At 35.0% G+C, this 12,051-nt stretch overlaps 1 protein-coding gene and 1 pseudogene across 1 annotated transcript; both read left to right on the forward strand.

Moving 5' to 3' along the window:
- The first annotated feature begins 4,874 nt into the window (after positions 1–4,874).
- On the forward strand, positions 4,875–8,261 carry LOC149230995 (uncharacterized). Its single transcript, XM_089376179.1, has 3 exons — positions 4,875–4,998; positions 5,092–5,184; positions 7,857–8,261. Exons 1-3 carry the CDS (start codon positions 4,903–4,905, stop codon positions 8,052–8,054), a joined length of 387 nt encoding a protein of 128 aa, XP_089232305.1. The 5' UTR covers positions 4,875–4,902; the 3' UTR covers positions 8,055–8,261.
- A 406-nt stretch (positions 8,262–8,667) lies between these two features.
- On the forward strand, positions 8,668–10,846 carry LOC149230996 (serine/threonine-protein kinase-like protein CCR1 pseudogene; annotated as a pseudogene).
- Positions 10,847–12,051: the final 1,205 nt, after the last annotated feature.

The following is a 12,051-nucleotide window of genomic DNA, read 5'->3' on the forward strand; positions in this document are numbered from 1 at the left end:
GAGCATTTTGAAAGTAATCTCCTTACATAAAATCCTGTAGAATCTGGAGAAGTAGCTGAAGGTTCTACTATTTTGGCTGATATGAATGTTCCTAGTAAAGGGGATTCAAAAAGAACCAAATTGTAGACAAAATACTGACTTTGAACAATAGATTGCAAACTTTGCAATTGGACTTACAAGGACAACTTCCAGAGTCATTCTATGCTACACCTTCCAGAAGGCCGATGAATTGAAAACTTAATGGAAGCACAAAGAAAACCATAGATACCATTTCTGTTTACAGGCCAAGGCAATCCATAGGAAGTGATGAGGCTATGCACAGTTCATTAAAGGAGAGTCATGCTGGGTTGGTGGGACAACTTAGTTTATGGAAGTTATAGAATCTACACAAAGAAAATGAAACATCAGCGATGGATTCTGAAAAGGTAAGCTAAATTATGTATGAACTTCATATTTTTTCATCTTCTTTATCAGATTCATCTTAAGGAACATAGTACACAGTTGGTGCACTGTATGTGTGACATTTTTTCATTTTTTCCTTTCAAGAGATAAGTAAACAATTTGTTTCACAGAATATGTCATCACCTACACTGCAACAGAGGATGGAATCCTTCGACACACCACTGAAGACTCTTGGACATACTGAGGGCCATGATATATCTCCTTGCTTGTACACATTATTTGGACCAAAATGTAGTACGCCATTGACAAATCGTGAGCTTACATAAGATAATGATAAGGTTGTTACTGGAACACCATTTGAAAATGCTCTGCAGTCTCCATTAGTGACTGAATCAGGGGGAGTTGACAATTTTGGCAATGAATTGCCACGGTTAGTTTATGTATTTCTATCCTCTATTGCAAAACAGAGTATTTCTATGTTAGTCAATCAAACTCACATGGAAAATCCAATCTGTGATATGTTTTATTTCTCTAAAATAAAACAAAATTAACCATAAGTTGCATTACAGATTTGTTTTCAACTTGCATCTCAATCAGTGATATTAGGCTATATATCTCAATAAATTACTGTTTTCATTGTCACGTTCCGAGATCAAGTCCTAAATTGTGGATTTTATTGCTTTAAGTTCGGGCTTGAATGTGCTTTGGAGCTGTTTAACACACTCGCTCAATAGTTGTTGCTGAGGTAAGATTTTTCTAGCCTTCATGATGAGAACTATTGTTGAATCTATTTAGAAATGTCTGTCTTCTTTTACATTTTCGATCACTCTGTTCCTCTCATTTGCATTCATATCTGTAAGTGGAATCTTAATATTTTTCAACTTGTGCGAAAAGGGAGGATTGAATTCAAAATTATCACTTGTAGATATGGTTGCAGTGCTAGGTTCCTTTAGAAGAATCTTGTTCTTGCCACATGAAACTAAATACAGAAATTGAATAAGATCTTCATCTTCCAAATTTATTGAAATTTAATTTCTACATAGCTCAACTTTGTAGCTTCATTGAACAGCAATAGCAGAGTTGCCTGGTAAGTTGTTACTGCCAATTCTATTATCGTGGTGTCAAATTTAGAGATGATGTCATAGATTCCATTGCTTTCCTAGAGTGTTGAGGTTTGATATAAATCAGTGATCATTTTACAAACCATGGATGTAGTACTATTTCTGCAAGACGAGATATCAATTATATTTCATTTGATAAAGAAACAATAAGTGACTTACAAACCGCAAATAAATAAGTACTTCTTGCAATTTATGGAAATTTTCAGTGAAACACAAACGAGAATTACAGTATGCTTGGTTTTCTATCATTTAGTGCATCACTTTTTTGCAAAACAAAGGGTTGGCCTTCAATATGTTTAGCAAAACAACTCATGATCACCCAGTATTGGACCATGAATATTTGGTGCAAACTACTCAAGACACAGTGGAGAGTAGATAAGAAAGCCTGCCCTAGTGAGGTCATGCTCCCCATCAGCTATAGAGGTTCAAGTTCCCCATGCATGTGAATTAGCAACGACTGAATCCGATTGCAACCCATAACACCATTAGTGGGCTATTGACACCCACAACCAGTGGAACAAATTTCTAATAATCCATATTGATGAGATATGCATAACAACTAGCATTGTGTTGGGTAACTCCAATACCAACATCATTGGCATAGCTGGATACCAACATCATTGGTAGGGATGGAGAGAGGAAATTTTGTAACCCCAGAAACGATTGTAAAATATTACAAAATATATATGTTTAACTGTAGGTAAAGACACAACTGTGTCATTTCAGCATCAAGATCCAAACATTAATTCAAGTCACAATGGGCAGATATTACAGCATTAAGGTTTTCACAAGGGTAGATTTCCAAGGAATCCTAATGCAGATAATAAACTCATATAAGTTTCATGTAATTTTAAATACCGCAACAATGATTTGACCAAAATAACCTTGCTATCAAAACAAACCAATATACCACTTCAAAATAATCTTAAGTCTGTTATTAAGCACAAATAAAAACTTACAAATTCCTTTGGGAAATCTATTGGAGAGTGCTTGTTCCTCCCAACCAACATGCAGGCATCACCAACTCTCGAGCATAGACTTCTTCCTTCTAGGAACAACACCTTCTTAGTCCCTTAGTAATATTTTATAAATTTTTACTAGTAGATTTTTCTTAGCAGCTGTTTTTAGGGTTTGCCTTTTACTAGGCTTTTTCTTTTACCAGGATGGGTGATGCTAGGGCATTATTAGAAATTATATTTTTATTAAATTAGAAATGATATTTTTATCAAATTATAGATTAGATTTCTTTCTAATTTCTAATTGGTAAAGATCTATTGCTTTTCTTTTAACTAGGATGGGTGATGCCAGGACATCATCTTTATCTAATTTATAATTAGATTGTTATCAAATTAGAAATTAGTTTTTTATCAAATTTCTAATTAAAAATTAGATTTGTCTCAAATTTCTAATTAAAAATTATTTTTTTTTCTAATTTTTAATTGGTAAAAGTCTATTGCTGTTTGTATTATGTAATTATATAAAAATACGCTGATGTTAAAAAGAGAAATGTTTTTTTTTAGAAAAAAACATGAAGTGGGAAAAACAATGGCATGAAGTCTTTTATTATTGTTTTTGAGTGAGGTCTTTTATAAACAACAACAGATTTTTACCAATTAGAAATTGGATTTTTAACAAATTTCCAAATGTTTTTTAATCTAATTACAGAACATAAACAACAATAGATTTTTACATAATTACATAATACAAACAACAACAGATTTTTACCAATTAGAAATTTCTAATTGGTAAAAACTGCTGCTGTTTGTATTATGTAATAAAAACAGCAGATTTTTAGCAATTAGAAATTAGATTTACCAAATTTCCAAATGTTTTTTATCTAATTACAGAACATAAACAGCAGCAGATTTTTACATAATTACATAATACAAACAACGACAGATTTTTACCAATTAGAAATTTCTAATTGGTAAAAATCTGCTGCTATTTGTATTATGTAATTATGTAAAAATCTGCTGTTGTTTATGTTCTATAATTAGATAAAAAACATTTGGAAATTTGGTAAATCTAATTTCTAATTGCTAAAAATCTGCTGTTTGTATTATGTAAGTATGTAAAAATCAGCTGCTTTTTATATTTTGTAATTATGTAAAAAGGGTAATGTTTTTTTAGGAAAAAACATGAAGGGGGGAACAATGGCATGAGGTATTTTATATACATGACAGAATAAGAGCTGAACCATTTTATCATTTAGCACTGAAGAATCTGATTCCAAGAAAGGAAGAAAGTGTCAAAATAGAAATTGTCACTTGATTTTTTAACTAAGTTGTTTGCAAATTCCGCCCTAGAGAGCCATTTTGAGATTATTCACCTTCAATCCTTTGTTTTTTAAGGGAGAACATCCTTTTCTATCGATCTCTTCTACTTTGAGGATATTGCAAGTGGAGAAGGAGGTGCAAGTGGATCGGAAAAGGTAAGCTTACTTTGTTTTTATAGAATAATTGCATAATATAATATGTTTTATTTTTTGTTTAAGGTTTGAAGTTAGAATTATAATTTTATAATTATACTTTGTGGTAAATCATTGAAATTTGGGCAGGGAAAGAATCCGATAACGGAGTCCTTGCTTGAAGATGTTTTTGGGATAGAAGGACTCAAAAAACTTCAAGCTTTGGATGCTGAATCCCTAATCCATTTTCTTAAGACAAAATCCCCTGAAGCTAATCAACTAGGTACAGGTAATCAACAAGCTTTACGAGAATCCATTAGTTCCCCATCCTCTCTTGGATCAAGAAAAAAATCGAAAAAAGTGTTATTGACATCAAACACCAATAATGAAGAACATTGTGTTGAAACATCTTGTGTGATGGCAACTCCTGGGACTGCAAATTCTTGTTCATCCTCAGCTTATGCATCATCTATTGGTAGTTTAGGTACCAAGATAGAGTATGACCCTGTCTCAAGGGAGATAAGAAGGACAGATGCAGGAAAACAATTCTTAAATAGGCTAAAGGACTCCTGCCTTCAACGATTTAGAGATCATCTTCACCTCACATTCTCCAAGATTCCACTTCACCTAAAAAAGATGGTGGTACAAGACATAGAGAATGAATTTGGTACCGGTTGGTCGGTTAAGAAGATAAAATTGCAAATGTCGCTCAATTGTAAGAGGTTTCGTTGCAACCAAACAAGAAAAATTAAAAAAATGCCTCAAGATCAAAGACTGAAACAAAGACCTATTGACATACCTTTTAAAGTATGGAAAGAACTTGTAAAATCATATGAGAAGTTAGATGCACAAAGAAAAGCCGGCAATGAGAGCATTCAGGGATTGATTTTTTCATTAAACATTATTTAGAATGTATTAGTACTTATAAGTATCTTAGACATGTATTTGTGTGAAAATAAATTGAATTGGTTTATGTTTAAGGACAAGGCATCCAAGGCGAGGTTAACCAAGACAAAAGTCACTCATCGTAGTGGCCAGAAAGGTTTAAAAGCACTGATAACAACCTTTGTAAGTATATTAAACATGTGATATTTTTTTAATAAATTTTGTACTAGAAGAAAGTCATTGTTATCTAATTTCTCCCTATTTACTGATTGATAGGAACTAAAATATGGAAGACCTCCAAATCATTTGGAAAAGGAGGTGCTGCAGCAAAAGAGATGGGTTGAATTTGTTGTTTGGATGGACTCTATGGTATGTAATCTTAGTTGGATTTCCAATATACTTTTGAACCATATTTTCATTTTATTTTTTAGTGCTATTAGATATTTAGGCCGATAGGCCTTTCCTATGCATCAACAATTGTCAACACTTTCATTAAATTGTTAATTTGTTGTTGTTGTTTTGTTGCATGCTAAAGCCAATAGTTCATTAATATATTGTTGACTTTTCATGAATATAATAAAATTGCTAGGAAGAAGAATCGGTTTGGAATACTTGGTATTCTGGTAAATGAGTTCTTAAAGTAATTTTAATGTTTTTTTTTATCATCTTGTCCTTTAGTTTCTCGTTTCTTGTTTGTGATAATGTAGGTTGCGATTTCTCTTACAGTCATAGACGTGAGCTATGTTCTTTTTCTCCAGCATGAAGAAAGCTATATATGTATTAATCACATAGACCATGTACATCATGGCATTATATATACCAGAATTATCAGAATAAACCCAGATAATCCTGAATGTAAGTTCAGCCAGTTCCTTATGAAAGAACAAATACAGTCATGTACATAACGCTGTAAATAAACCACATAAGAGCTGCATGAGAGTGAGTAGCAGGTGAGTAAAAGATAATTCCAAACAACTAAACTCCATTGCTAAACTAATGTTGAAATCATAATAACCCATATGCATAGAGTACTTGTAATATTTAAGACTCCATCTGATGTCGACATCCTGTAGCATACCAAAAAAACCAAAACTGTTGTTAAAAAGAGGGGATTATAGACGATATGAATTGACTATGTAGGAAACGTACACTCCACTGTGCCAATATTCTTGTTTTCCATGATTATATCCAGCTGCACTTCTCCCATGATATTTAGCAGATTTGTTTTTAGAGCTTGTCTGCAATCTGGTTGTGTTCTCTGCCAGTATGATTGTTTGGGTATTCTCTGGTTAAGTCCAGAAGCATTGAATTTTTTTTAACCAACTAATTTTGTTTAACCAACCAAGAAATGCAGGTTGATTAATCTGAGCCTTGCTTTTTATATGATCCAGAATAATCTTGTATCCCATAAATATGGATCTTTGAGATATTGAGAAATTATATAAACCACATCATCCAGAAAAACCATAGCCTCTGCTTTGTTATTAGAACCCAGTCCAGCATTCCAATGTGCTTTGAAGTGTATGTCCTTGGACTTTGCTATCAAGAATTCACAGCCGGATATATTGTTTTGTGACGTGAGCTCTGTTCTATTCCGCCTGATGTTTCTACAGCTCAATCTCTACCCCAAGTTACAACTCTACAACTCTAGGTACACATAGATTTGTTTTAATCTTGATTTTATTAACCCATTTAAAAAATTTGTAATTGCAAAGATTCGCATAATAGATGAGAGTTCCCTCAAAATATTCAATTTATACGTAACATTATAAATATATCGCAAAATAGATGCAAATTGATTACTGCCATGCAGTAATATCTCCGGAGGAGTATTTTATTATTTATGAAATTTAATTTTTAACAAGTTTCTTGGTTGCTTGTAATTGTGTGGTAATACTTTTTAAAGTACTTATGTGAATTACTAAATCTTTTTATAATTTTTTTTTTCCTGCATTTTAGTATATTCAATTTACACATAATATTAGAAATGTATCACAAAAATAATATATATTATTGCCTTATGATATATTCAATTTACACATAATACTAGAAATATATATCAAAAATAATATATATTACTGCCTTATAGTATATTCAATTTACACATAATATTAGAAATATATCTCCAAAGAGATACAAATTGATTACTGCCCTGTACTCTTCCTCTCAAATTTTATGTAGTCAATTCTAGAACTATTTTCTAAGCCTAACTGATTTGAGTGTCTTCCTCGGTTGACGTATCTGGGATCATGATATATATTCATATCGGGGCACCAATATGTCAATCCTGCCAATGCTGTATCATACATTTCATGAGCCTCTGCTGATACTGTCTGCATGAAATTACAGTTAGAGTTGTTCGGTTATATTTAGTACTGAGTCATATAGTATAAACAGAGTGCTGAGAATTAAAAATCCCAATTACAAGGTCATGTCATGTGACTCATCCTATAAAACTGAAAAATGATTAGAAATTAATTCACTTAGAATAGGCAGCACCCAGTAAAAGTTAATTCCAATCTCAAATGCATGCAGGCTTTCGCAGATACACAGAGACACAACTCACTACAATTACCAGCAGTGTAGACTCTAGAGTACCAAAGCAATGTGAGATCAAAATATTAATATCAATCTGAAACTCATTCATGAAACCAAATCCAACCGTATTCTCCCAACGTTGTGATTGTCAAATGATAGCGTCATCATCTCTACACATCAGATTTCTTGATTTTGGGTAATTAACTTAACCTCTTGATTTTGGGTAATTAACTTACTCTAAAATGAAATAAGACATTCAATGTGTTCCTGAAAAGTAATTGCACAATGATCTAGTTCAAGAAAACAAGGTTTTCCACAAACCAATTAACTCTTCTAGAAAAATTCAACAATTCCAATTTAATAATTCTATCGGCCTCTCTTTGTACCTTTTGGGACAATTGCTAGTATATCTTACCTCATTTTATGGTTAACATTGTATAACAAAAACATGCGTTGTGTTATGTAATTAATACTAACATGTAATATTGATTTTTTTTTGTCAGAATGCTATAGGTAATGATTGCCAAGACGATGATCCAAATTATGTTCAACATATATCAGGAGATGATGAGGATGAGGATGAGGATGATGGTGGTGAAGGAGGAGATGATGATGATAGTTGCGGTGTTGGTGATGATGTGGATCAGAGTAATGAGGATGGTCAAGATGATCATGAGGATGATCTTGGTGGTGGTAGCTAGGCATGCACATGCATTGTTTTTTATGAAGAAATTATTGTGTAGAATGACATTGTTATGTTTAGATGGGTGTTGTGAATTTACCCTATATCAATGAGACATTTTGATTTTGTAATCATACGATGAGTTTGATTTATGTATGTTGTTAATTTATCGTAGAATAATGATATTCATGAAATATTTTGATTTGTTAATCATATTTGAATTTTAGTTGTTTTGATTAAAAATAATACTGATTTTATTAGTATTATGTTGCTATTTTTAGGCCGATAGGCCTTTCTTATGCATCAACAATTGTCAACACTTTTACCCTCCTCCGTTCGATCAAGTGAGACACTTTCAACCGTTGATTTGAAGTGTCACTGCTTTTTCCAAATATCAGTTGAGTTGCTTTTCACCTCTGTGGCATGGCAAGATATTTTTACAGCTTTTTCCTGTTGAAACACTGCCAAAACACATTATCAATATAAAACACTTTTACCCTGCTCCGTTGGATCAGGGGAGACACTTTCCACCGTTGATTTTGAAGTGTGACTGCTTTTTCCAAATATCGATTGAGTTGCCCTCTTAGCATCTCTTAGCATGGCAACATATTTTTACTATTGTTTCCCATTCTTTTTGAGCGATCGCTCGGCCTATCAGGGCAATTTCAGTCATGTGGGTGGTCATGTAGCAGTATCTATGGACCAGTATTGATCTGTTTTCTGCTCATTTGCATTGACGGCGTGTGTGGAAATGGAGCCATGTCTCCCATAGCAGCATCCTTCGGAGACGAGAACGTGTTCTGTACCATTGATGCAAGTGGGAAGCAGCATATAACATGCTGGGGGAGAAACAACACTTCACCAGCTACCGATGCTACTTCAAGCCCATCTCTGGCTGCACTCTCCGGTGGAGGTGGATTCCTTTGTGGACTGCAGGCTAACACTTTCAGACCATTTTATTGGATGAACAATGAAACAGGTACTAATCTTGTGCCCCCAAGTAACCAAAACAGGCGTTATTCAAATATTGAATCTGGGCAAAACCATGCTTGTGGAATCCGTAGTCATTTGGATCAATATCCCGGTATGATGGACTGTTGGTCTATGAAAAATACAACAAAACAACGATCCTTATACCGATCACTCTGGCCGCATCCCAATATCGCCCTGCAATCCATTGTTGCAGGCGATGATCTCACCTGTGGATTAGACCAGGACGGAATGGAATTCTGTTGGGGATCGCCATCTCCACAGTTCAATATCACTGCCCCTCCCCCCTACAAATTTCAAAACCTTGTATCTGGAGGAAATCATGTCTGCGGAATTGTGAAAACAACTTCAGAAGTCAAATGCTGGGGGGATAATTCCATGAACCAGGGAAGCCCACCAGAGAAAACTCGGTTTATAGCCCTCGCAGGAGGCTCAAAACATTCTTGTGGTATCCGCCAAGATAATCATTGCGTGGAATGCTGGGGAAGTTTCAATCAGTCTTCAATTCCAAAAGATGTCGGGTTTCTGGGCATAGCTTCCACAAATATCGTGACTTGTGGCATTAGGGAAGATAACTTGATCGTGGATTGTTGGGGAAATGGATCGGGTTATAATCCTCCTTTGCAGCTTTTCAGCCCAGGATTGTGCAGCAGGGAGCCTTGTCATAGTGGGGAGTTTTTCTTCAATGCTAGCGGTATGGGATTGCCTGATTTGATGAGTTTGTGCCTTCAGAAAGAAGAGCAGATCTGTTCCCCTTGTGTGGAGAATTGCCCAAATGGATTTTTTCTCTCAGATCTTTGTTCTGAGAACGCTGATCGTGTCTGCACGGCATGCTCTCTATGTCGAAATAGTTCTTGTCAAGAAGCTTGTGGAGATGGGTTTCATGGACCTGTCTCTGCAGTCTCTCCATCTAGTTTAACTGAGCAACAACAAATAAGTATTGCAAAGCAAAAGGAGCGGCATATGGATCTTGTTACTATTCTAGGGGTGTCAATTTCCTGTGGGTTTGTTTTAGCTTTCATTGGAGGCTTTGTTCTCTGTTTGATAATAAGGAGAAAAAGGGGGCAAAGTGAATGTGCCTTTTGCATAGGGCAACCAGATACTGAAAATCAGCCAAATCTTAATGTCCAAACACCCTCGTCTGGAATTACCACTTCTTGGCCTACTGCAAATGACTTAATACGGATGCAAGCCTTCCGTCTTGCAGAGCTTCGAGATGCTACAAATGGGTTCAAAGAGTTCAACGAATTGGGTCGAGGAAGCTATGGATTTGTCTATAAAGCTGTTCTTCCAGATGGAAGACAGGCTGCTGTTAAAAGAGCTAATGCAGCTCGAAGAATCCATAGCAACAGTAGAGATTTTGAAACAGAGCTTGAAATTATATGCAAACTCCGCCACGGCAACTTGGTTAATTTGTTGGGCTATTGTGAGGAGATGGGGGAAAGGCTTCTTGTGTATGAATTCATGCCTCATGGAACTCTTCACGATCATTTGCATGGAGATCTCTCTCCTCTCAGTTGGACATTGAGGTTGAGAATCTCCATGCAAGCAGCACGAGGCATTGAGTACATTCACAAAGATGCATCGCCTCCGATCATCCATAAAGATATTAAGGCCTCCAATATTCTTTTGGATGGAGAATGGGGAGCCAGGGTTGCAGATTTTGGGTTAACTATATCTGGAGAAAGAGGTCTTCCTTCCCCTATCCAGAAAGGGGATGCTGTCTATGTTGATCCAGATTACTACAAGTCTCAGAATTTTACAGAGAAGAGTGACGTATACAGCTTTGGTGTGGTTTTGTTATAGATTCTGAGTGGGAGAAAAGCACATGATACAGATTTTGATCCACCCAATATTGTCGAATGGGCAGCACCGTGATCAGCCAGGGAAAGGCAGCAGTCATCCTAGACCGTAGTGTGGATTTACCACGAAATGTGTAACCTTTGCTCAGAATGGCTGATATTGCATAGCTTTCTGTGAGGCAAGACCCAAACGAAAGACCAACCATGTCAGATGTGGCTACATGGTTGGAGCAACTCGTCAGAACTAGCTCTTAGTATTGCTTTTCTATCTACGATTGCGAGCATTCTTGACAAATTGAAGATTATTGCTTGAAAATTATTTTTCCTCGAGGGCAAAGCCAGCTGGGGTGTTTTTGTCTAAAATTCAAGTTCAAATAGCATCTCATCTACCTGGTATTGACATTTTCCTTTTTACTCTTTAGGACATTGTACCAAAGAATGCGTCCTTGTTTTTTTGCCTGTTCTGTACAATTTTAGTGTTTGTATTCATTCTTCTTCACAATCAAAAGGTATTGCACTGTTCTTGTAATAGTTCTAAAGACCAAGAACAGTAATCTATTTATTGTAAAATGGAGTTTGAGTAAACATCGGATTTTTTTGTTATGTATGCCAAAAATGATGCAAGTTTTAAGCATAGCATGTTGTTGGGTTTACAAATCTCAGTCTTAATCTATTATAATCATTGCATGGGTAATCATAGAGAAACACAATCGAAAAACATTATGCCTAGCTTGTCAGTATGTATCATCTATTATATTTATACTCATTAAGCTATAGTACAGATTGCATGTTCACATTCACTTGTATGAATGTATTTATAATTATTATTAATAACACGTTAGTAATGCTATAAAACATTGTTTAAGCTATAACGGAGATTCCCTGTTCACATTCATTTGCTTGAAATTGTCTCCAAATTGACCATGTTTAAAGCCACTTTAACCATAATGAGGTTCCTCCCAAAAGGCATTACAGGCCACTTGCCCATTTAATATATAAGCGCTGACTGCATTTCCTATTTGAGGCTTTATACATGGTAAACCATGCTCTCATGGACACAGACCAAGTATTTTATTCAAAATATTATTTTTCTGATTTCCAACCTTCATCTTGAGATTTATACTTCAAAGTCACTAAAGGCTAGACAACAATTTAAAAAATGTTACTCATGATCTTTTATCATATTACATTTCCCTTTGGAATTACAATTTCATGATTGCAACT

The sequence above is a fragment of the Pinus tabuliformis genome, chromosome J (genome assembly GCF_031772625.1).
Source record: "Pinus tabuliformis cultivar Carrire ecotype Pingquan chromosome J, CPIR1, whole genome shotgun sequence".
Classification (NCBI taxonomy): Eukaryota; Viridiplantae; Streptophyta; class Pinopsida; order Pinales; family Pinaceae; genus Pinus; species Pinus tabuliformis.

What these genes read in the sequence shown, in the direction of transcription:
- LOC149230995 (XM_089376179.1), top strand. Translation starts at nt 4,903, where the DNA reads ATGTTTAAGGACAAGGCATCCAAGGCGAGGTTAACCAAGACAAAAGTC. An exon ending in AAGCACTGATAACAACCTTT is followed by an intron (nt 4,999 to 5,091) that starts GTAAGTATATTA and finishes ACTGATTGATAG; the next exon opens with GAACTAAAATATGGAAGACC. An exon ending in TTGTTTGGATGGACTCTATG is followed by an intron (nt 5,185 to 7,856) that starts GTATGTAATCTT and finishes TTTTTTTGTCAG; the next exon opens with AATGCTATAGGTAATGATTG.